The 27,221-nt window shown below is 40.5% G+C and overlaps 1 protein-coding gene across 1 annotated transcript in view; it reads right to left on the reverse strand.

Moving 5' to 3' along the window:
• The window catches only part of ankmy2a (ankyrin repeat and MYND domain containing 2a), a 77,313-nt gene extending 58,557 nt beyond the window's left edge, over nucleotides 1-18,756 (reverse strand). The window contains exons 1-2 of the mRNA XM_062539678.1: nucleotides 18,563-18,756; nucleotides 8,229-8,293 (exon numbers count right to left, since the gene is read on the reverse strand). Of these exons, the coding sequence (XP_062395662.1) occupies nucleotides 8,229-8,293; nucleotides 18,563-18,629 (132 nt within the window). The 5' untranslated portion in view covers nucleotides 18,630-18,756. The remainder of the gene's footprint in view (nucleotides 1-8,228; nucleotides 8,294-18,562) is intronic.
• Nucleotides 18,757-27,221: the final 8,465 nt, after the last annotated feature.

Here is a 27,221-nt window from a genome sequence, read left to right on the forward strand (position 1 = left end):
GCTTTGCAATTGTTGGACTTTTATTTTGACAAGTCTTTGACGTTTTGTCTTCCACATTCATGAAAGGGTTGGTATGAATGTTGAGTCATGTTTCATGAAACAGTCATGAATGACTTATAATGGGGCATAAAAAGGGCGATAACACACAAACAGCAGCTTATTGACCGGGTTGTCCACCCAGGTTGTGATCCTGGGACATCCTAGATTTTATTTTTGCATGACAACCTTTTACAGCAGCCCATGTCTAAAACCCCCTTTGCCCCCTGGGTACTACTTGATGAATGGATAAATGTCACCAAAAATTATCACAGTAAGATTATAAGATCATTAAGCTTTAGGCTATTGCGTTTGGTGGATTGCTTTCTAATGGCATAACTTATTAGCAAGCTAGTTAGTTACAAGTATGTTGAACGTACCAGTTGAGTTATCTATCGCTAACATTAGCTACTGATCAGTACATTAGATGTTACTCTCCACTGGCTCCCTATAGTAGCCAGAATTAAATTTAAATCTCTCACTCTGGCCTATAGGACACTGACTGGATCTGCTCCCAGCTACTTCAGTTCTTTAATCACGATGTACATTCCCAACCGCCCATTGCGATCTTCTGAGGAGCGTCTGTTATGTCGACCAACCATACATGCTAGGTCAAATTGTAGATCCTTTTCTTCAGTGGTTCCGTGTTGGTGGAATGAGTTGCCCAGTGCTCTCCGTTCCAGCAACAGCTTTGGATCTTTTAAGAGGGGTCTTAAGGCATATTTGTTCAATATGCACTTAGTCCTTTGAGTTTGTGATGTGTTATGGTTTGTATAATAGTATTGTTTTGTTATAATTTGTCCATTGATAGAATTTGACATTTATTTTGCTATTGTCCTTAAATTTAGCCATACCTTGCTTTAGTTATTATTATTATATATAATTAACTGAGTGACTTATTTGATTGCTATTCTCATTTCATTTCACTGTTTTTATTTCTCATTAGGTTAGTGCTTAAAATTATTGTTTTTCTGATAATATTACTATTCTCCCTATTGTAATTGTTCACTGTTAATTTAATTTGTACTGTTATTTATTTGTATGTCGCTTTGGACAAAGGCGTCGGCTAAATAACCATAACCATAACCATAACCATAACCATGTACAGTATAGTTAACATCGTGAAATTAACGTCACTGCTCTAAATTGCGCCGTGTTTGGCTGTGTCACCAGTCAAACTGGTCAAAGTTTAAAGTCAGATTTGTTGTGTTATTCACTATACCATTTTATAGACAATATGTGTTCACAGCTTGATATTATTTTGGACAGTCAGTCCCGCACTTCACCCTCAGAAAAGCATGCACATATTAGCAAACAAACAACCTCCGTGGGAACTGGAATTTGTTGTGCCAGAAAATCCCTTTCAATGCAAATGTAAATCTAAATAACTTAACGAATTTCCTTACCTAAGGATACCATTTGAGAAATTTTGTGCATCACCCTTAAATAAATTCCTAACAGAAGCCTTATGGTTGATACTTAAGGGACACAACTTAGGTGCTTTGTGCAACCCCGCTATGTGTCTGAAAGAGCAGGTGCGGGGAGCAGCGCATAGAGCTCCGGCCAGCGGCTTGCCTGGAGCAATCAAAGCGCAAATTTGAACTATATCGGTATATACGATATGGTCTAATTCCATATCTCATTTTTAAAAATATCGATATATCTTAAAGGGATATTCCGCCATTTTTGGAAATACGCTCATTTTCCACCTCCCCTCGAGCAAAACAATCGATATTTACCTTGTTCCCGTTCATCCAGCCATTCTGTGAGTCTGGCGATACAACTTTTAGCTTCAGCCTAGCATAGATCATTGAATCGGATTAGACCATTAGCTTCTCGCCTGCTAGCTTCATGTTTAAAAGTGACTAAGATTTCTGGTAATTTTCCCATTTAAAACGTGTCTCCTCTCAAGTTAGAAAGTGCAATAAGACCAACTGAAAATGAAACCTGGCGTTTTTCTATGCTGATTTGACATGGAACTACACTCTCATCTGGCGTAATAATCAAGGCAACTTGCAACCTACTGGCACTACTACTGCTTGTTGTCTATGGGGACTATTTTCAGATGCTGCGTACGATATCACTGCGCCTTCAGTACGTTTGCAAGTTGCCTTGATTATTACGCCAGATGAGAGTGTAGTTCCATGTCAAATCAGCCTAGAAAAACGCCAGGTTTCGTTTTCAGTTGGTCTTATTGCACTTTCTAACTTGAGAGGAGACACGTTTTAAATGGGAAAATTACCAGAAATCTTAGTCACTTTTAAACATGAAGCTAGCAAGCGAGAAGCTAATGGTCTAATCCGATTCAATGATCTATGCTAGGCTGAAGCTAAAAGTTGTATTGCCAGACTCACAGAATGGCTGGATGAACGGGAACAAGGTAAATATCGATTGTTTTGCTCGAGGGGACGTGGGAAATGAGCGTATTTCCAAAAATGGCGGAATATCCCTTTAAAGAGTCACTTCACTCCATAACTCCACCCACTTCACATTTCTGAAAAAGGCATTCAAAATGGGCAGGACGTTCTGAAATTTGGAAGGGAGTGCAGCCCTGCTGCAGCCAATCAACCATGGTGATTTCGTGTCAATCTGGGAATGAGTGCTACAGACATCACAGGTAGGCTAATAAGGGCAGCAGGTGTTAGGGCGTTTCATTCCTAATTTGTAACGACCCGGTGACGTAGTGTTGGACGAGAAGTGCAGGACAACGTCAGCATTCCAATAGTATTTTGGACCAACATGCCATGGCATGTTTCAACCTGTAGAAGGCGCGGAGAGCAATATCTCCAATACAAAATCATACAAAATGTTACTTTTGTCGAGAAACACAATTTTTGTCAATATTGACCTTGGTAATAGTATAGTTCACCACTTATGAGTATTTTCAACCAATCAACAGCTCAAAAAACATATTTCAGGGTGCAGTTACCCTTTAAATATCGATATATCGCCCAGCCCTAATTTAAAGTTGACATGACTATACTTTCACTTGTGCATTATTATGCCTTTTCCACGTCTGTATATAGGATTGACACCCGAGATGCATTAGTAGAACTGCTGGTGTAGGGGTAAGCTTAGACTATCACGCATGAGACCGGGGTTCAATTCCCAGCAGATTTATTTTTAACTTTGATCTTTAGATTGAGTCTGAATGATAAATGTGGTAAAGAATACATGTATATCATGATATTAATGACATCTCCCCGAAATAAGCCACATGTAAAGTAAGCATTTGAATGATTAAATACATCGCAAGCAGTGCTGGGAGTAACGCCGTTTAAGTATAACGGCGTTACTAAAGGCGTTAATTTGTCAGTAACGAAGTAATCTAATTAATTTCTTTTCTCATCGTTGCAACGCCGTTATCGTTACTAAGAATTTAAAGCGTTGCGTTACTACAATTTGGCTGAATGAAGCACGTTCACTGGATAGGATCATATAGGATGGAATACCCTCCCCCCCTGAGCTAATAAATACATGTATATTAGCCTAATCACCCTTGACAGACTATCTATAGCTATTATACTGTACATCAGAGTGGAATTTCATTATAGGCCCACTTCGGGGAAAAAAAGACTTGAATAGGCTACTCACCAAATCCAATCCATTTCATTTCTGCACATACAGTGCCCTCCAAAAGTATTGGAACACATGCTTAAAGTTAAATATAAAATCATCTTTTGGAAATTGATCTTAATGCCTTAAATGAAACAATGAGGAAATATTCAACCTTTAAGGACATCAATTTTATTTGTGAATGAATAATGTATTGTAAATAAATAAATGTTTTCCTTAAAATATAGGGGGTCATGAGTATTGGAACGCCCATGTTAAATTCCCATAGAGGATTTTATTTTTATTTTTAAAGGGCAGTTATTTTATGGATCCAGGACACTATGCACCCTGATAAAATCCCCTTGGCCTTTGGAATTGAAATAACCCCACATCAACACTATACCCTTCACCATACTAACAGTTTGGCTTGCTTCATGTCAGTTTTTAGCTGTTAGCTAATTAGCTGGTTTCATTCTCATTAGGGCTGCAACGATTCGTCGAGTTACTCGAGTAACTCGATTATGAAAATTCCTCGAGGCAAAACATCTGCCTCGAAGCCTCGTTAAATTCCTATGGAAGCACACCAGCGCGTCATACATTCTGAATTTAGTTGGCGCGATGGCGACAGAGGTGCGTGACGGGGCGAGTAGCCACCGTCACGGCAGTGAGCTGCCATCATAATGTGTGTTGTCTATGTCGGGTTGCAATGCATGTATGTTTGTTGAGAATGTGTCTATGTTTCCCGTTTATCCTTCTACCGTTTATTATTATCAGTCATACAAGTCATTCATCAGACCCTTCCCCTTTTCTCCCGTAGCTGTTATATGTAGGCCTACAAACGAACACCATGGCGAGGCGTAGGCTACGCTAATACACCTCAAAACTCCCAACAGTTTAAAACATTCACCCCTTCAATCACATTACGTCTGTTCAAATAAACACACAACGTCTTGTCATAAATGTTCCGTTTATTTAGTTTCAAAGAATTATCACGTCATTAGGCTATCAAGTTGTCACGTGTTTGTCCTACCCGATGTCCACCAGTCTCCCGGTGTCGCGTCTTCAGTCTGTTTGTATAGGAGTGAATGCATCTTTTTAAAAAAACATTTTGGGACTTCCTGGGAGTTTGTTATTGTAAATGAATTGTAATTCCTAGTTCCTACTAGTTCCTTGTATTTTCTAGTTCTTTGGAATGTTGTTTTGGGCTGTTCTAAGCTTATTTATATTTATTGTCTGCAACCACCCCTGCTGAGATTTCGTATAGCCTATTGCTTGGTCCAATTTGAGGGGTGCGTTCAGGAACTGGTTTGTTCAGTCTGATAGGGGGGTGCTTGCTGTTGAGACGTAAGTCTTACGATACTCTGCTATTGACTAGTTCAATTAGTCTGTGTAGTTGATTGTTATTTTTGAGCCTTGATTGAATTCATATTGTTTTGACTGTCAAGTCAGTTTATTTGGTTTAGCAAAAGTATTTATTTTGATATTTTTACTTTTGTTACAATTTCTTTATTTTTGCCCTTTGGGCCTTAATTGGGAAAAATAAATACCCATGCTCATTCATCCTTTTTCTGAGTTGCTAATTCCATCAACCTCACACCGCTCCGACCACACCTACCCGGCCTTTACTATTTAAGTTTGTATTTACAGTTTTACATGTTATCCATGTTTTACAATAAGTTGATTTAACTGTATTGTACTGTAATTATTGTCACTGGCACTTAAATGGGTTTAGTTTTGGAGCCATATTTTGGATTTGGAATGAATACCTTGTTATGCATGATTTGTTTTGGTTGTTTAAAAACGCTTTTTTTTTTTTTTATCAGATTCATCGATTAATCGATCGATAAAGTGCTAGATTAATCGATTACAAAAAGAATCGATAGCTGCAGCCCTAATTCTCATTGAGCTCAATGCAATTCAAACCAGCTAATAACTGACATAAAAACTCACATTTTACAGCAGAGGGACGCATGTTTTCCTCAATCATTTGGGTGTACTTGGCAGCATCCATTTTCCCTCCTATCCTGACAAATTGCCCAGTCCCCACTGAAGAGAAACATCCCCACAACATAATGTTGCCCCCACCATGCTTCACACTAGGTATGGTGTGTTTTGGGTGTGTTTGGGTGTGTATACTGTGTTTGGTAAGCGCCTGGAGCTCAGTCCAAAAAGTTCTATCTTAGTCTCCAAAAAGTTCAATCTTAGTCTCATCTGACCATAAAAGCTTTTTCCACATGGTAGCAGAATATTCCAGATGTGTTTTTGCACTGAACTACAAGCGTTATGTTTGGTGAAAACCAAACACAGTACACCACCCAAAACACACCATACCTAGTGTGAAGCATGGTTGGGGCAACATTATGTTGTGGGGATGTTTCTCTTCAGCAGGGACTAGGCAATTGGTCAGGATAGAAGGGAAATGGATGCTGCCAAGTACACCCAAATTCTTGAGGAAAACCTGTGTCCCTCTGCTAGACAGCTGAAGATGGGCAGGTCATTCGCCTTCCAACACGACAATGATCCTAAACATACTGCCAAAAGAACAAAGCAGTGGCTTAAGTATAGGATGGCGAATATCCTTGAGTGGCAAAGTCAGAGCCCTGACTTAAATCCTATAGAAAATCTGTGGATTGACTTGAAGAGAGCAGTCCATCGCCGTTCCTTACAGAATTTGACTGGATTTTAACAGGGATTCCCCAATCTAGGTGTGCAACGCTATAATAGACATATCCAAACAGATTGATGGCTGTAATGAAAGCAGAAGGAAGCTCTACAAAGTATTAAGTCAGGGGTATGATGACTTTTCCACCCTGTTATTCAAGTTTTTATTTTTTTATTAATTTTCAGAACGGTTGACTTTTTTTTCATTATTTTGATGTTGTACAGCTAAATGTGTAAATAAAACTGGAAAAGATTGTTTTTAAAATGGGTTTTGATTTCAGGCTGTAAGACAAAAAAAGTAACTATTTCAAAAGGGTATGATGACTTTCTATAGGCACTGTAAGTATTTCTTACATATTTGCTGTAAATAAACCACTACTTACTATTAGGGCTGAACGATTATGGAAAATAATCTAATTGTGATTTTCTCTCTATCCGATTGGTCGGATAGAGTCCAGAATAAATTTAATCGAGACAGTACTTTTCCGGAAATGTCGCTGCTGCAGCTGGCAACGCTTTAACAACATTTTAATAACATTTCCGGAAAGGTACGGACTCGATTAAATTCATTCTGGACTCTTTATCCGACCACATAAAGACGTGGGGATACTTCGGTTTGGCATTAGGGACCCTCTACTCACTACCACGTAAGTGTAGTGTTGTTTGGAACAGTAGAAGAGGTATAAAAATAGCGTTTTGTAGCGGCGAAAGGAGTTTTGGCTAAAAACGGTGAACTCGAACTTTCTCAAAATACATCCGAATGACATGATTTTGGTGTCAACTCAACGCATGTACTCCCAATAGTTCGACAAATTGATCTCATGTGCATTTCACTCCGGATTATCCCTTTAAGGTTAATACTTTTTTCTCCTTGGGACAAGCCCTTTTGAGTCTTGAAGTTGGAAAACATCGGTATTGAGATGGTCAGTCAATTTGAACGCAAGAGTTTTAAATGTCTGCAGCATGCTAATAGTGATGGGGGTCATCCCTATGATCCTCAGGTCCTATGTTCCCCGGTTTTCGCCAAAAGGGTCCTATGTTCCCCGGTATGTATTGCGACTGGGGAACATAGGACCCTTTTTGGGAAAAGTGGGGAACATAAGACCCTTTTTAAAATGTACCAAAAAAAGGGTTCTATGTTCCCCGGTCCCATACAAAGTGGGGAACATAGGACCTGGGGAACATAGGACCTGGGGAACATAGGTACGCTCCCTAGTGATGCTAACCAGATTTAATCATATTTTGGCTAATCGTCTTCTATGAGTCATTGCTTTTACGATTGTGAATGTTTTATTTGGATTGAATGTGCATGTCGAGGGGCGGGTGTCCATTGAGCATGCACAACAGAGAGAGAGGGAGGGAGAGCGAGAGAAAGTGGGCCAAGGAGAGGGGTTTCTTTCATACTGTTTGGTGAATTTGCACACATACAGTAGTCTACAATGAAAACTTGCGAAAGACATTCATGCTTTCACGAGAGCAGCGCAGGTGCACCAGTGCAACCTAGATATTTTTTTAGGCCCACTCTTAAAAATGTTGGTGCCATGGTTCTATCGAGCAGCTTGCTGAGTTCACTCTTTGATAGACTGTTTCAAATATTTGCCACTTTACACGCTCATGTCACGTGACATGAAGTTTCCAAGCAGTCGGATGAGTGGTTCGAGAGTTATGCGTGGAACAGCCAGACAGAGTCACACACAGACAGACGTTCCTTGAATTTATAGATAGATAGATAATTATCTTACAGAGTTATGGTTTTATTAATATAATATTGTTTTTCATCTCTAATATGTGACACTCTTATTGGATTATTATTACTACTAGGCTTAATGTAGGCTTTTAAACTGTTACTTTGAACTATAATGTTCATATTCTGTAAGTAGCTTTGGACAAAAGTTTCTCCAACTATGTAAACACCTGCTGCAAGAATCAAGTTTGCACTCAAGAGACTGAATTAACAATGATAATGATCCACTTACTTCATCCAAACAGTTGACGCGCACATCTTTACAACCCAACAGTCGCGAAGCCTCCTGAACGTTACCTGTTAAATGATAGGAAATGATGGGAACAATAAATCTTAATATTGGAAGTATTTTCAACCCAAAAAGAAATTATCATTAAAACGACAAAATGAAAATGCAAACATCTTTTTGGCATCTAAAAAAAAAAAAAAAAAAAAAAAAAGTTTATTGTTATTGCTATAATCTGCTATTGTTAGCACAGCAACATTTCACACAGCAGCCAATCAAGAATCTGTGTTGTGTTGCTGACTGCATACTTAGCCATGGAACAATTGCAGCAGGGTCATTCCACGTCAGTTCAATCAGAGCGCACGCCGAAAAAAATACCATGTGTACCTATGTTACCCATGAGACACTCTATAAAATGTTTTTGTCCTAAGATCAATACTTTTCAAGTTACAGCCAGTTTAACGGGGGGGGGGAAATTTGTTCTGCCTCTTTTTTTGACAAAGTTCACAAGCCCATTGCTCAAGAACTAAAATAAGCATGCAGGCGGCTCACATTTTGCAGGCTGGTGCATAAATAGGAAGAGTATGCAGTAAATTTACCATAAGTGGTCTGAATGATCCTGCATGGTCATAGCAGTAGGGGTGGCACGGTTCACAAAATCTACGGTTCGGTTCGTATCACGGTTTAGGGTCACGGTTTTCGGTTCGGTACGGTTCTTGTTGTTATTTTTTCTTTTAATCTTTAACACTCCAGAATAGGGGTGGGCAATATAGGCTATAGCCTATTGTTTGCGATATTATCGTGAATGTTTTGAGGATGTGCAAAATTACATTATTGAATATTTAAAGTAGGCTACTTAGAGGGGGAGGGGCACACTCAAAATCACATTGAAACCCCATAAATTCATTAAATCAGGAGGTGAGCAACAGAAGTGAGAGAAGCCACTGGCTGCAGCAGAGCAAGTCACATGATCACTAGTGGGCACGTTGTCACACGCGCCTAATGTTTATGTTGTGCAGATACTTTGTGACATTCATGAGTTAACAGGTGTTTTTTTCCACACGGTTACGTTGTTATATGGAGAGAGAACATTAGACTTTGATTATTTTAATAATCAGTTGGAAACAACAAACTCTTCTTATGTAACCCAAGTTGTGTAAATGGACTGAAGTAGGGCTGGGCGATATGGCAAAAAAATTGATCACGATTATTTTTCCCATATTGAACGATCTCGATTTTTAATCACAATTCTTTTTATCAGGCGCACTTTGCATCCGTCGGGCTCTTAGGGTCAGGGCTCCAGACTAACTTTTTGCATTGGTTGCACCGGTGCGCCTTTTTAGGTGCACCAGCACACAATTTAGGTGCACCCACATTTTTCATTGCATCGCCTTTAACGCCAAAAGGACACCTTTTATCGCACTCCTTTCATATATATAATGTGAATGATTTTTTAACAACGATGTTAAATGTGAATGATTTTTTAACAACGATTCCCCCTGTTGTGAAAAATGAAATTCAGGCCCTGGCTACAGACATCACTGCAGCAGAGCAGGCTGGCTGTTTAGGCAACTCGTGGAAGAATGCGCAATCATGTTTCATCGCATGCGCGTTTCAGAATGTTCAAATTCGCCTGCGCGCGTGTAGTTGTGTGAATAGAAAAGAATATATACTTTTTTGATGCCTTGCTCAAAAGAATTTCAGCCATGAACAGGTTTAGATTCAAAGACTATCGCCCTAACCAGTACGCCACAGTTCTGTCCCACTAGACCGTGAACCACGTTGTAGAAAAAATTTAGCTCTTATCAGCAGTCATCGCAAACATAGCCTACAACATTCGCAAAACGGAGAACATCTTTCACTCATAATTTTTAAGTTCTTCTCGCGCCCACACCTGCTCAGCATAGCCTATTGCTCTCTCTATCTCCCTCCCTCCGAGGTAGCCTAGACCCTAGATGTTTTTCCCTAAATGAATGAAAATTGTTTTCGAAAGTAGCCGCGGTAGCCTGTAAAAATGCGGCATAAAATCCTGGCTACTATGTAATTGAAACCAGACTAGGTTTCGTCTTTGTTCAGGTCCGATCCTTTTCGGCTGCGCGAACATAGGCTACCTATAAAATGAATACAAGTGAATTTGGGGAGTGAATTAGAACTAGCCACCCATTCATTTTACAGTTTAGATTATCTGCCCAATCCCGAACTGCGGGCCGGTGTTATGGATCTCCCCTCGGGTCCATCGGGTCAGGCTCCTAATCACAGAACGCATGCCTCCGTTTTAAAATAGCCTATAAATAACATTTCTAAGTAGCATACAAAATGTAAAAACAAAATGTAAAAAATGAAATACTATGAAAAAGATGAAAGTCAAGTTTGACTAAGGATTGTTCAATAACTCTTCCAGTTTTTACCTCAAACAACGCAAATCAACACAAATAAATGAACAGATAACTCAAACGTACTGTAGCCTATGTCATAATGAAACAACAACCGGTCTGACACGAATGACACATGTTGGCTTGGTGCAAACGGAATTTATGCCCAAACCATTTGATTCGTGCACGAAGCACCATCTAGCTATCATTATGTATAAGTAACAGCGTCCCAGTCTGAGGACTCAGCGGTCTTTTGACCGCCTCAGCCGCGCTTTAAGTAGTTCACACCAGCACGGCGCTTCTAGTAGGTCGTCAAAGCGGTCAAATGACCGGGGAGCGGCGCTTCTAGGTATAAGTGGGTCAGAACGGCACGGAATCAATGCACATGTGTGAGACTGACAGGGAGGCCACATCAACCACCTTCCATGATCAGTGCAACTGGCTACATCAGATGTGATAGCAACGCGTAGGCTACGTGTGAAAACAAAATAGAGTTCTAAACTATTTTAGCGAACGGAGCGCCTAAATTACGCGCTCGATATAGCCTGCCTGTGAAACGCATGATTGTTTGAAGTGCGTGTGCTTCTTTGAGAGGGGAATCGATATAAGTTACTTTGATTTCAATTGGTAGTTGTAAACTACGTGATACGTTTGCGTCTACGTTAGGGATGCACCGATCCGATATTTGGATCGGATATCGGCCCTGATATGAACAAAATAGCTGGATCGGGGATCGGAAAAAATGAGCCGATCCATGGGCCGATCCGAATTTAATTTAGTCAACCATGCCATTTTGCGCCGCTGCAGCAGACAGCTCACTGCTGCGGGTTAGAGTGTGTCATCACCTCACTGTGTGCTCTGAGTGTTTAAATTCACGGATGGGATAAATACAGATACCAAATGTATGTCATAGGATCAAAAGAATGTCTATACCAACCTCCATTTGTCATAGATTAATTACGATCTTCATACGTTTTGTTGCATTTAGGCAACACGTTTAATGTGTAGTCAACACAAAATAGGCTACTCAAACTAAACACATTGTCATTTTTATCTCATATCTGTATAAACTGTTCTTGGTATCAAGACATGCAAATGTTCAAATTGGCTGTTAAAAACGTACAACTTCAAGTGCTGTTTACCACCATTCAAACTCTGTGTAAACTAATTAGTTTATCGTGGGGAAACTGCGGGACCGTACCACTATGAGTAAATAGAGGGGTTTCGCGGGAGACACCATTTTGGCAGGGGTGTTTCAATGTATGCATTTGTTGAGTTTCATGTCAGCTAGTTAGATTTATTATTTGGTAATAACTGTAAACTTGAATTTGAATGCTGTTCCAAGTTGCTGCTGGTGCACAATTGTTTATTTTTAATACTAGTAATGTAATCAATAATGATGATAATAATAATAATAATAATAACTAGAAATGCAATTCCAAGGAATTACCAGTGCATGAAAATGCAGAAATAGATAGATAATGTAGATATGGTTACTAAGGTGTAGCTAGGGTAAACATGGTGGTTGCATAGTTTAGAGAGTTGATAGTGTGAAGGTAGACTGTTTAAAGATGAAACATTCCAGTTCTAACTTAACTAATGATTTCTATTCATGTTAAAATGTTGATTAGCTAACTTAGCTAATGATTTCTAGCAGTAACGCTAAAAATGCTAATTATGCTAGCAATGCTAACTTTACTAACAATGCTAACAAGGTTGATTAGCTAACTTAGCTAATGATTTCTAGCAGCAATGTTAAAAATGCTAACTATGCTAACAATGCTAAATTTGCTAACAATGCTAACCAGGTTGATTAGCTAACTTAGTTGATGATTTTTTGCAGTTATGCTAAAAATGCTAACTATGCTAACAATGCTAACCATGCTAACTAGCTAACTTGCTAGTGAGGACTTTTATTTTGAAACATTTGTTGCTAGGGTATCCATGGTGGCCACTATCAGGAAACAAGAAGTTACTGCAGTATAATCATGTTGGTTGCTATGGAAACAGTCATAAACGCTTAATTTTAATGGTTGCTATGTTGGTTGCTAGGTACATAGAGGTTTCATGTAGTTGACTGGAGGCATAGTGGATGATAACTGACAGTTGGAATGGTTGAACAGTTCAATAGTTGAGTAGTTTCAATGGTTAAATGATTTAATAGTGTATTATTGCATTGAGGACTTTTATTTTGAAACAGTTGTGGACAGAGGAAACAGTTTAACAGGATATGTGTAGTCTTCTGAGAGACTGTATGCTTAAAGCCAGAGAAACTGACAGTTGGTGCCCAGGTGGCCGGCCACCTGGCCTAAGATTCTAATTGCTGCCGTGATGTCATAATGAGCAATGTTAAGTCTATGGGGGAAATTGTAATAGTTTTTAACTAATAGTTTAAAAAGTATAAAAGTTACAAAGTTGAAAAATACAAAGCAGGCATGGCATAAGCAAGACCTACGCAACAACGTTTGAATGAAGTTTCTACGTTAAACGGTTGAAGCTGAATTGGCTGCGTTAGAAGAAGAATAATAATAAGAAGAAGAAGAAGAAGACCGAGGAAGAACAGTACAGTGCATTTTCATGCACTGTAATAATAATAATAATAATAATAATAACTAGAAAAGCATTTCCTGAAGGAAATACCAGTGCATGGAAAGTCATTGCAAGGATTATGCTAGGGTACTTAAAGTGATTACTACGGTGTTGCTAGGCTAAATAAAGTGGTTAGTATTCTATAAAAAGTGGTTACTATGTTGGTTGCTAGGGAAATCACGTTGGTTGCTAGGGAAACCACGTCGGTTGCTAAGGTGGTTGCCAGGGTGTCATTATGGAAGTGGTTGCTAGGTTGTTACTAAGTAATTATAGTGGTTGCTTTGCTATAAAAAGTGTTATTTTAAATATAGTTTTAAAAAGTTATTGAAATTGGGAGAAGTAGAGAGAGTGACAGAGAAAGTGAGAGGAAGTGAAGAAAAAGAAGTGAAAGAAAGTGGGGATGACAAGTGAGCTATCCAGTTCAATGGAGAGACACACAGAGAAGAAGTTCCATTGAAGTTGCTGAAGTCAGTGAGAGAACACTGGCAAAGTTGATTCCATTCTATTTCTTTGAAAGCTAATTATGATGTCACAAAGCCAATGTTAAGTCTATGGCAAAATTAAGTTTAGTTTTTATTTCATATCTCAAAAAGTAAAAGTCATAGAAATATGAAAAGTAATAGACTGAAAATTTGATGCAAGAGCTACGTGACAAAGTTTGAACCAAGTTCCTAAGATAAGCGGTTAGAGTCAAATTAGGGCCTGGAAGAATAATAATAAAAACTAGAAAAGCATTTCCTGAAGGAAATACCAGTGCATGGAAAGTCATTGCAAGGATTATGCTAGGGTACTTAAAGTGATTACTAAGGTGTTGCTAGGCTAATTAAAGTGGTTACTATTCTATAAAAAGTGGTTACTAGGTTGGTTGCTAGGGAAATCACGTTGGTTGCTAGGGAAATCACATTGGTTGCTAAGGTGGTTGCCAGGGTGTCATTATGGAAGTGGTTGCTAGGTTTTTACTAAGTAATTTTAGTGGTTGCTTTGCTATAAAAAGTGTTATTTTAAATATAGTTTTAAAAAGTTATCAAAATTGGGAGAAATAGAGAGAGTGATAGAGAAAGTGAGAGGAAGTGAAGAAAAAGAAGTGAAAGAAAGTGGGGATGACAAGTGAGCTATCCAGTTCAATGAAGAGACACACGGAGAAGAAGTTCCATTGAAGTTGCTGAAGTCAGTGAGAGAACACTGGCAAAGTTGATTCCATTCTATTTCTTTGAAAGCTAATTATGATGTCACAAAGCCAATGTTAAGTCTAAGGCAAAATTAAGTTTAGTTTTTATCTAATATCTCAAAAAGTGAAAGTCGTAGAAATATGAAAAGTAATAGACTGAAATTTTGATGCAAGAGCTACGTGACAAAGTTTGAACCAAGTTTCTACGATAAGCGGTTAGAGTCAAATTAGGGCCTGGAAGAATAATAAAAATAAAAATAATAATAAAAAGAAAAAACGAAGGAATATCAATACAGTGCATTTCCATGCACTGTAATAATAATAATACATTACCTTTATATCTAAGTGTTATTTTGTTAGATTTTTTCTTAGGAAAGTAATGTTTAGTTAGAGAAAGAATGTTTAAGTCAAGCCTGATGCTTTTAGTCTTTTCCACATAGTGAGGTATACAGTTTATTAATTAACAATGGTATCGGATCGGTATCGGATATCGACCGATACGCAGAGCCCAGGCATCGGTATCGGTATCGAGACTGAAAAAGTCGGATCGGTGCACCCTAGTCTACGTTTAAAAAGCATATAGCTTAATTGTGTATAGTCCTATTACCCAAAAAATCCAACTCCAAGTCCTTGCGAATCAAGCAAGTATTGTTTGGCCAAAAACGAAAATAAGCCTATCTTCCGATAGCCTGGATTCGTTCATTTGCAAGGAGACCGATCAGTGTCGTGGATGGGGCAGGCTTCAGGGAGTTCTGTCAAGCAATGTAGTCTACCGTATCCCTGTGTAACAGTCACCAATAGCCTAGAATCGAAACAACAACTTTTGGGATTGAAAGCTGAGGAGCTGATAACAACGCGATGTAACAGCACATGAAACTGAAGTCGGGTTAGCCCACTGTAAAACTTCAATTAGCCTAATTTAATAATATTTGTTTCAATCATTGAATGAAGCCTGCTATAGCCTATAGCCGAGTCGCGATCTTGAATTGCTTGTAGGCTACAAAAATCTTTATCAGCACTCAACATTTGTTTGTTGTTGTTCATTTTCCGTTGTGCGCAGAGAGCTAGGTGCGCAACAAACGCGAGGGTGCGGGAGAGAGAGAGAAAGTGTGTGTGTGAGTGCGAGAGAGCAAGCGAGAGTGAGGTCTGCGGTGTTGACCTTTGATTTACTTGTTTTTGAGTAGGCAATAGCCTACGTTGTCAAATATATTTATACTTAAATGAACTACCTTTTACAAGTAGTTATGTCTCTTTGTATTAATTTATTAATTTGGCCTGTTATTGACGTAATGTGCGTCATGGACAAAATGCGCAACCAGATATTCGAATATAATCGAATCAATCTGTTTTTTTAGAGCGAATATTCGAACGTCATTTTTGAGCAATTTTGACAGCCCTAATGTGGAAGGACTTTTACTTTCTGAAGTTGGACTTTTCCACCTCTGCAACCTGGCCTGCTCACCCAGCCTACAAGGAGGCCTCGATTCACTTGGTGTCCATGAATGTGGTCAATGACAACGCAGAGCGCAATGTGAAGCTCAGCACAGACTACAGGCTCTGCAAATCAACTGCCATATCTCAGGAAGTAATAAAGATAGAGACACACAACTGGCACCAAATGATGCACAATGTCCATATTTATATTCAACTTTCTTTGACATTATAGGGCTAAATCTACTATTATTTTTGTTGTTATGTAAGAACACAACATTTGTAGTCTGTTGTTAATTGGAAACTTCAGAGGCTCTGTGGACCCCTTAGATATCAATAGAATTTAATACAATTTCTCATGGAAGTTCATGGAAAATCTATTCTGGGTACAGATTGATTTTCAAACTATTTTTAAAAAGTGGGGCAAATGATGCACCCCCGGTACGGTCTGATATATGGTTTGCCATGTGATAAGTGAGTTATTTGTGAGATATTCCACCGGCAATAATGGGTGTGGAGATGGACACAGAGCCATGTGCAGAATATGATTACATTTCATGCATATTGAACGGTATTACAGCAGTTAGCTGCTAATATCAATAGAATGCTTAAACTGTGCTCTTTCATGCAATATGCATGTAATGTGAGGGGTAACCTAGCCTGGATGCCAGACCGAAGTTTAGCCCCGCCTACATTCTTTTTCTGCAGGGAACTTCGGTCTGGCACTGCTCCGTTCAGCTGCTACTATTCGAGATACAGATCTGTTCGGACCAATCACATTGTCAGGGTGGGCTTTACGCGATGATAGACAGATGAACAGCAGTAACGTTCACGGCTGCATGCGTCCTCGTTCGACGAGTTGGGTGTGAGACCATGTTGGCTTAGGTTGATTTTGATTGCAACAGAAACGCTATGGCTATGAATGCATAATTTGTTCATGCAGTTTGGCCTTTCGTTTATCTTAGCTATTGAAACGGAGGTTTTATCACGGATTCGCACAACTATTTCTGAACACTTAGACCAACGAGGACATGTGGGAAAACTTCAGTTTCACTTTCACCAAGTCAAAACAGCATGTTTGGGTGATGTTGTTCCCGTTTGTTTAAAAATGTCTGTTTGCTCGTTGGGTTAACGACACACTTCCCCAGCTGTTCATTGTTTGAAGGAATTATTTTTAAAAACGAAGGAGAATGTTTCCCAACCTAGCCTACTACACATTTCGTTGTCTTAGATTTCGCAGAAACTGACAGCCAATAACTTGTTCTGTTTGGTTTGGTCTATCCAATGAGTGCAGAGCTATCCCCCCTGCCCTGTATCGTTTGAATCACGCCCCATAATCGCAGCTGAATGGAGCAGTTTCAGACTCATATTCTGACAAGAATTGAGTATGACGTCATCAGGCTAATCTTCCGACCGAGAGAGGTGCATTCAGATCAGGCAAGTAAAGGTAGGCTAGAAGTTTGTGGTAATCGCCCTGTTGCGTTGAATTTTCATTTCAGTTTAAAACGAACAACGCAGAATCCACACAACACCTTTCAACTTTAAAACTTCAAAGAAAAAGTCCACCGGGACCATCGCTTCTATGTGTAAGGAACGGTGTAATGACGCGTTTCATATGGATGCACTTTTTGACATGTCAGTTAACCTACTCGTTTGCATCACTGGCTAGATGTAAAACTGCATTTCGTTACTGGTATTTCACTTGTGTAATGACAGAAAAGTTGAATATACTCTAATCCAAAAACTCAGAAATATGAAAAAAAAAAAAATCGATGGCATGACCTCTTCCTTACTGACCAGTGTGACCCTCATTGAAAAGTCAAACTGGAACTGACAGTGGTTTTTGTTTTGTTTTTACAAAACACAACAACCAAAAAGACAACATGTCATGCTGATACCTTTTGCTCTTCTCAACTTCTCGATTTTAGAAGTTTTATACCGATGCTAAAGATTTTGTGGCTGGCGCTACAAATCTTAGAAGTTACATATGGCCCTTTGAGGGCAACCATTGTGCTGATGTGGCCCTCGGTGAAAATGAGTGACACCCCTGCAGTAACTGGTCAAGTAATTAAATTACTTTTTAAAGAAGTAACTAGTAACTGTAACTGAATACTAATTTTTAGTAACTTGCCCAACACTGGTGCTGAGACCTCCATAATCGCCCCAAATCTTCCAAACTGTGCTTTGGGTTCTTCTGAAAGTGAACGACATCTGTCTCACTATAGGCCTACCAGGTTAGTAATTTGTTATTCACTTAATGTATTTAATGACTCAACTCTGGAATAGTGTCTTCCAAATATACTGTATCACACCTCTTTGAAGGAAGGACCTCCTGATGTGAGGCTGAATGACCTGCTAAACTGATGAGACATGGCATTCACTTTCAGAGATAACAAAACATAGAGTTTGGAAGATTTGAGGTCATTATACTACAAAAAAAAGTGTCTGGGTAACATAGATAGCCTACTCGTGTGTGTGTCCACAGAAAAACGGAAATGTATAATGTAACGTAAACGTTAATCTCATCATATGGAAGGTAACGTTCAGCTAACAACTAGAAGCTAGCAGGCTTGGCGAAATTTCGTAATAACCTTGTTAGCCTGTAGAATGCACAGAACAATCATGATCCAAATTATGTCGTAGGCCTATGCCAACTCGACTTTAATAATTAACTTGGTTAGGTCCACTTTAAAATATGCCAGATATAGTACGTCAACTGCACACAATACAGAAGCCATATCCAGTCCCAATCCGTTTCTTACAGCTGAAGTTAACGTTACCTGCAGCAATAACCAGTAACAATTCCCTCTCCGCGTCCCTGAGGTCCCCCTTTGCTGGAGCGGACATTTCACTTCCAATTGTTATAGGCCTATTCTTGCTTGATGTGTCTGACGCTGACAGAAATTTGATGTTATCAAATTAAGTTGATCTGTGCTTGCAGCATGGGTTGCTATAATCCATCAGTAACCCCGACTTCCCCTACAACAACTTCCGAAATTTAGTTTGTCAAAATAAAAGTCCTGTAGAAAGCACTATCCTGGAAAGTGACAGGTAAGAAGTTCGCAGTTCGCAGTTCATCGAAACACATCATCAGCTTTTTAACGTTTTCCCGTAAAATACTGTATTATAATGATATCATAACATTGACCCTACCATGCACTGGCTCAGTCGCTGTCTTGCTACCTCCTCGCCCTTCCAGCAGCGCTTTTTAGGCATCATTTTTGCTTGCTTGAAGACGACCTGTAGCCTAACCGATAAAAATCGTCATATATGTTAAACACACATTTTGGATAATCCATGCTGGCGTTCACATCGAAGGATCCATCCCCGAATCGTCCTCTTGTAGGCAAGTTAAGTGACTTAAGTTTTGTTACCATTTAATTCGATGCAAAGAGTCCGTTAAACACGCAAGAGAGAAAATCTGCAAAAACTCACCCACCTGTAGCCAACATGTTGGTCTCAAGGGGCCATGTCAACTCAACCCATCCATAAGCATTTCCCAGAATTCGGGCCTATTTCTGTCCACAGGCTATAAACAAAACCAAGCATAGACTTTTATGGTTTTATGATTTTAACACATTTTATTGGTGTTTTGTGGTAGGCCTACAAAATCTGTGTTTTGGTGTTGTCCCAAACTATAGTTTTCAGATGTCATGTCATATCTCAAACCTTAGCCTACTTATCACAAATTAATACAAAAAATGATGCATATGAATTAACCTGAACTAATAGACTACATGCACAGATTAAGCATGATTAGGCCTATGCATTTTGTACTCTATTTCTACCTGTCCCATGGTAATTGCCGTCATTAGCTACCAACACACTCTACATTAGGGTTTCTCAACGGGGGCGGGGGGCGTTCGTACAACCTAGGGGGGCGGTGGGAACATGGGTGGAAACGTGTGGGTTTTTTTACATTTTAAACTTTAATAGTTCAAATTTTTTTTGCGCAGAAAAAGACTACCTGAAATAAACAGGCCACTTTCATTTATGAGCTTCTAACCCCTCTTCTGTCTCAGTTACATTTTTACTGTTGCTCAATGGCCTGCACACGACCGGCCTCACGCTGCTACAGATGGTACGGGTTGAGAATGCTCCTTTCTTTCCCGCACATCGGGACTCCCGAAGCATCGGGACTTTAATTAAAACTGCAACCGCAAGGGGGCAACATAAGACTGCCTTAATAAAATGAAGGTTCGGCTCATACTGGAAAACACGGAAAGAACCCGAAGACACCGCGCTGGTGACAAGCGGAGAAAAGAGACATCACGCTCGGCATGTCATGCTATGTCATGATCACTATAGTAACGCTGATAAACATAACCCAAGTTCGCGGGTTAACAGTTCAATATCCAATAAAAAGTGCACACAATGTAACGTATTCAACTTTAATGACACAACACAAACAAACAAACATGGCGGATAACAAAAAAAAGTGCCGACAGTACAATGTAAATTATGTCAATTACGGGTTTACCGATGTGTTTGCTCTGCGATCACGTTTTTTCGGACGAAGCGATGAAACCCTCGCAGTTGCAGGAGCATTTAATTAAAAAGCATCCTGACAAGGCATCAAAAGACCCGGCCTTCTTTAAGTCTTTGAGGGATCAACATTCACGGCGTCCAACAATCAACACCCTGTTCGCCCGGAACGTTAACCAAAGTGAGAGCGGGTTGGTGGCGTCTTACAACATCGCTTTACTGATCGCAAAGTCTGGCTTACCGTTCACTGTGGGTGAGTCTCTGGTAATTCCAGCAATAAAAGAGGCTATCTCCACTGTCATGGAGCGGGACGCTGCGTCTGTCATCAAGGCCATCCCGCTCAGTAATGACACTGTTGCCCGGCGCATACGGGAGATGTCGCTCGACACTGAGCAACAGCTGTGTGCCACCTTGCGTGAGACCCCCTTCAGCATCCAGCTCGACGAGACCACAACTGCCGACAACAATGCTCTCTTAATGTTCGCTATTGGTCTGGGGGGGATCTCCATGAGGACTTCCTGTTTGGGCAGTATCTCACCACCAACCCGCGAGGTGAGACCATATTCACTGCCCTGGCTGAGTTCCTCCAGGAAAGGGGCATCCCGATGAGGAACATCATCGCCTGTGCCACGGACGGAGCGCCAGCTATGGTCGGCAGATACCGCGGCTTTGCGTCGCTCCTGAAAAAACAGGTCCCACAAGTGCTTACAGTCCACTGCGCACTGCACCGGCACAACTTAGTGGCAAAAAACATCTCCGGCTCACTCCATCAGTCCCTTAATGTAGCAGTCAAAGCAATAAACAAGATCAAATCCCATGCTCTTAATGACCGGCTCTTTAGGCAGTTATGTGGAGAAAACGATGAGTCTTTCCAGCGCCTGCTGTTCCACACAGAGGTGCGTTGGCTCTCAAAAGGGAACTGCTTGGCCAGGCTGTGTGAGCTGTTCCCCTCGGTCCTCGAATTCCTCGAAAAGGCCGATGCGACTTTGAAAGCCCAACTATGGTCCTGCCGCCACAACGTCTTCTATCTTTCTGACTTCTTTGGGAAGATGAACGAGGTGTCCCTGAAGCTCCAGGGGAATGGTGTAACTCTCATCCATTCGAGGGCCACCATACGCAGCCTTCTCGCAAAGCTGGAGCTCTATGGACAAAATTTGAGCAGGCGTCAGTTTAACAACTTTCCACAGTTGACCAAGGTAGGCTAATTCATTTCACATAGCCTACAATTTCCTTGAATTTCCAAGGGAACCAATAACGTTTCTATCCATCTGTCTATCAATAAATAACTTATTGCCTACTTACTTACATTCAGGTGTTGGATGAACTGACTGATGGCCATCTGCTGGTTTACACGAACCACTTGAAGGCAGTCAAGGCCGATATGGAGGTCCGTTTCAGAGATCTTGACCAGTTAGCCGTCCCCGATTGGGTGATGGAGCCGCTCCAACAAGATGCTGCCAGTAGTGAGGAGGCTATCCAAGAGAGCCTCATTGACCTCCAAAATGATGCCGAGGCGATGGCCACGTTCCGTACCTCTGGTTGGCGAGCGCTGTGGATTACCCACGGACAGCATTTCCCTCAGTTATGGGACAGAGTTCACCTTCTCCTCATCGCTTTTCCCACGTCTTATCTAGTCGAGCAGGGATTCAGCCAGGCACTGCACATGCAGTCAAAATATCGCAACCGCCTAAACTTAGTTAGCTCTGGTGCTCTCAGGTTGAAATTGACCTCTCATTGTCCAGATGTCAAGACGCTGGCAGCGGGCCATGTGGGCCATCATAGATCTGCTCATTGATGTCGGTTTCATCGTACACATCCATAGCTATTTGAATTCGAACTTCACCGGACTCCCTCAGGACTCGTCACGTCCGGTCAGGGCTATTATGCGGAAGTTATTTGATTACAACGTTATCTACAAATATCGTTGTTATATATTTCTCCGGTTCTGATATTCTAGTTGTTTGGTCATTAGTATACACTATGCTGTATAGGGGGATCCAACCTGCACGCTGCGCTTTAATGATCTTTGATCGCACTGCACTGCTGTGACATCACATGCTGATTATGCTGATTTGCACCTGTGTCAAGAGCCAGCTGCTCAAGGCCCTATAAAGTTTAATTGACAGCCAGTTAAATTGAACCTGCATTATACTGCTCTCTGCTCAGCTCTCTCTGCCTACCCATTCACTCATCCACACACACACACACACACACACACCCCTGACTGTAGCACTTTGTGACGGGGCGAGTATAGCCACCGTCACGGCAGTGAGTCACTGCCATCTTTAAGTTTTATCTTTGTCGGGTTGCAAGTATATGTTGGTTGAATGTGTATGTCTCCCAAAGTTCTGTACCGTTTACAATCATCAGTCAAACATGTCATTCATCAGACCCTTCCCGTTTCTCCCGTAGCTGTATACAGGGATGCAAACAGCTCGCTTTTCGGCGCCTCCCGCTTTTTTCACGTCGCTTTGTGGGACTTGTGTGAATCATGCAAATCCGAAGAGGTTTTTTTAGAGGGGGGGGGGGGGGGGGGGGGGGGTCTGTAGATAATTGAGATGCAGTAAATGAAGAAGAAAACAATTCTTTCTACTTCGAAGTTGTCCATTGAATTGCATGTGACAAGGGGAAACATCTAATGACATCAAAGAATTCACTGAGGGCAGCGACGGAGAACGGTAGAAGGCTACTTTGCTTATGGATAACCAGATTACGCACCTTTACGCATGTCCTCCGCTTGCCATGTGGATAAAGTTAAGTTCGTCATGCACACCTCTGGATGAGTTATAAAAGCTGACTCTGCTGATATCAATAATAAAATCAGGATTAAGATCAGATCAAACAGCTCTGTGTCTACCGTAACATGTCCAAAAATAGCCTAAGTTGTCTTTTAAGTGTCGGGAGGAGCACATCTGACTACTGTGGAGCATAACCTAGAATTGTTTTTTAGACTGTGCCTACTTAGCCTATTATGGGAAGACAATTATGTGAGTGAGGCTAATTTGTCATGTTATGTTGTTTAGTAGTTGTATTGGAAATCATGGCCTTATCGTAGTTGTTAATTTATGTCAATATCATTTGAATTGTAGCAATGTGGCTAATCGCGATTAGCATAATTTTGGTTTAGTCCTTATCATTTTTTACATTTAGATTACCAACCAACTATATCCTCTTTTTTTATTGGCCTACTATGTTTGGATTATATGTAGCTGGCAGTGCAGCAACCTGCCTTGACAAAACAAAACTTGTAGGAGTGTATATGGGACTTGCATAAAGAATAGCTATAGTATAGAATATAGAACACAATAAAGCAATGTTGAGAAGAGCTAGTCTTATAGAGGAGCTGGTTGGACATTAGCTTATATAAAAAATAGTATTCCCATCATTTGTTTGTACTTGGCAGTAATTGTTTTGTCTATATTATTAGTGGTGTGCCAATATTTCACTGAAACCTTAGAATGTGTAGGCATGGGCTAATAGGCTATGTAGGCCTAAACAGCAAGTTTAGAGGGATTTTGCAATTTGCAAAAATCATTTTGGACAAAACAAAAAAAAGGTTGCACTGGGTGTTCTCTCAAGATTTCAGTGCCCAAACATTACTACAATGGCTTTTTTTCGGCATACACTGCATGCTCAAGGTGCAGAGTGCTGACTCAGAGTAAAGGTACTGAACATCATGACCCCCCTACAATGGCCTACATTCACCGTAGTGACCATATATAGGCCTTCCTCCAAGATGCTCGATACCCATAATGCACCACCCCACGGCCACCGGCGCCACACTGCGCACCTAATGGTGCATTCCAGACAGCATTTAAACTAGTGGGATGTGGGATTTATCCTACCTCCAACTACGAAAGATGCACTGGAACGCCTGTCGAAGTGGGAGTTCCTACTCGCGAACTCGTATGAGCTCAACCTGCCCCGACCTCAACAAAATGAAGTGGGAGGATTATGGCGGCGCCCATGGAGACATGCTCCGTGAGGGGTAACTTCAAGGAATACGCTATAAACTTTAGGGTAGGGTTGTTTTAGACACGGTAATTAACTTGTTCTTCATATTATGACTTAAAATTGTGTCAACAAAGAATACAACGTATTGTGAAAGTAACGTTATGACGTTATACAGTTAGCCTAGCCTAATATGCTAACGTTACGACGGTATGCTAACGTTAGGCGGTCACCCATGTTTTCTAAACCTCCCACTCCAAAATGCTTGGAACGCTTTGAAGTGGGAGGTAGAACCTTTCAGGTAGGGTAGGTCCCACCTCCCACTCGTTTGGATGAGGTCTGGAATGCAGCATAAGCACACCTACCACCCCCCCAGGCCTAGAAGTTAACATCAAACACTACGGCGAGGTGTACGCCAAGCTACATCAACCATCACAACTCCCAACAGTTTAAAACATTCACCATTCAATCACATTACGCCCGCTAAAATAATCACACGTCTTGTCATATAAATGTTCCGTTTATTTACAAAGAAATGTCAAGTCATTATTAATTCGTTACGTGTTTGTCTTATCGGTGTCCATTGTCGCGTCTTCAATCTGTTTGTGTATGAGTGAATGCCGTGTCTTGTTTGTCTAAAGAAACCATGTTACTTCCTGGGTTAGCCGGGAGTAAGAACGTAATTTATAATGGCTAGTATACAGTTTTGCAGGTTTGTTTAGTTTGGCTATGCCAAACTTCAGCAACTGTATTTTGTTACTTTTCTAGTTTCTTAGAAGTATATTTTGGGCTGTTTAAAGCTGATTTATATTTTGTTGACTGGAAGTACCCTTGCTGAGTTATATTGGAATGATCCAATTAGAGGGGTGTGCGCAATGTATTTAAACCTGTGATTTCATTTGGACGGGAGAGTAGCTCTAATGGAAAGACGTAATGCTAGAAGTATACTCGACGCACCCGACCTGTCGCGCGACAATGTGACGTCAAAATGACGTAATTTCCTGTGTCGCAAGCCACATTTCAGCCGCGCGCCGACCTGTCGGACACCGAACATTTTTTATCAACCGCGCGCGCCAACCTCGCACGACAACTAGGAAGAGATTTAATTGAAGCCAAGCTCACGGAGCCAGTGTCCTTCTACAGTCATCAACCACATAAACCACATTCAGGCATTATCATATAGCCTATCCAACATCTTAAATAAGCCCATTCATTTTTAAAACGACTGTAGTCATGAAGTTTGAATAATAGTAAGTTTGAGAAGTGGGAAGTTAACTTGGCTAGGCTGCAGCAAGAGTTGCCGTTTGGATGACTGATTTGTTTACAGTCGTGAACCACGTTGGATAAGTTAACGAAGTTACCAGTGAGAGTTGCAACAGGAGGATATTAGGGGGAAAGGACTAGGACCGAGGCACATAAGCATTCCAGCAAAAGGTAAGGAAGAGATTTATTTTCAACCAAAGGATATCTGCTAGACCTAAAAAAAATATATATCTTTCCATTTAGGGAGATTACACTCATCTCATAAACGAGATGGTAGGCTAATCCTTCAGTTGTGCAAGCTAAGTCTGAAATATCAGCAAAGAAGCTAGTTGCTACTGCCATTAACGTCAATGGATACCGTGCCTCTGTTCAGGAGAATACTGCAAATTGTGTCGCGACTACCACACGCAAGTATACATGGTTACAACGTTCCCCGTGACGTCAACATGTCGCACGACAAGTCGGGTGCGTCGAGTGTACTGACCGCTTAAGTCTTGGAATTCTCTCCAGTGTGGTGATGCATGGACTAGTGCAATTGGTCTGTAGTCACCAGTTATTTGTGCATTTATAGAATTATTGTTTGGGCTACTAAGTCTATTTATTTTGTTTATCTAAAGTATTTTTTTTATTTTTGTTACAATTTTCGTAATTCCTTATGCCCATTGGGCCTTATTTGGGGGAAATAAAAACCCATCTCTCCTACAATCCTTTCTATCTGAGTGCTGATTCCATCTAACCTCACACCGCTCCGATCCCTACCTTTAACACACTTCATATATACACACTTCTCCATGCACTCAACAACATTCTCACCTTAACCTAACTCCCCCATTTCACTGCATCATAGAAAGCCACACTCCTTACATCCACTCACACACACGCACGCACACTCACACGCACGCATACACGCACACTCAGAGGTGGAAAAGTCAAGCTTCAGAGAGTAAAAGTCCAATCACGTATTGGTTATATCTGTGCACTTAACACAGGTGATATCACCAATAAGCTGCTCTGCCTGGCTGAAGAGTTGTACTAACTAGAAAATGTAATTCCATGGAAGGAATTACCATTGCATGTAAATGCAAAAGGGTTGCTGACTGTGTAAAACATTGTATTAGGCCTAGTTAAAAAGACAACTAGGCTACACAGAAGAATAGATAAATAACAATAACCCAATTACAATTCCACTGAAATTACTTGGAAAGTCACATTTAAAAAGTGATTTATGAAAATGCATCAAAATTGTGGATATAGGCTATTATGGAAAATAACTCTTCATTTATTAGAATTTAAAAGACTGAAATGAAGTTGCCAACTTCAAACGAGTTGCAAGAGCTGACACTTTAGTGGCCTACAGTGAAACGACTGGTAGGATAGCTTAGCCTATAGCCTTCATATACTAATGCAGGTTAAAAGTAGGCCATATAGACTTAAACACCATTGGAATACGGAATACAATCTCAAACAACGCCAATCAACGATGATGCAGCAACAGGTAGGACATCTAGCAAATGTAACGTTAGCTTATAGTAGGATATTTTATGTAGGCTATATAGAGCTAGTATGTTCTTTGAAGTGTCTCCAGGTGTGTGATTGTCCTAATAGGAATGTACAATAAGCTGTTAACAAAGGTTTTTAATTTTGTGAATGATACCGAAAGCTTTAAATGATTGCCTGGCTGGCAAGTCCAAGCTGAAACGATTAGCTTGCTAACAAACAAACGTGAAAATGATAGCAATG

The sequence above is a fragment of the Sardina pilchardus genome, chromosome 6 (assembly GCF_963854185.1).
Source record: "Sardina pilchardus chromosome 6, fSarPil1.1, whole genome shotgun sequence".
Classification (NCBI taxonomy): domain Eukaryota; kingdom Metazoa; phylum Chordata; class Actinopteri; order Clupeiformes; family Clupeidae; genus Sardina; species Sardina pilchardus.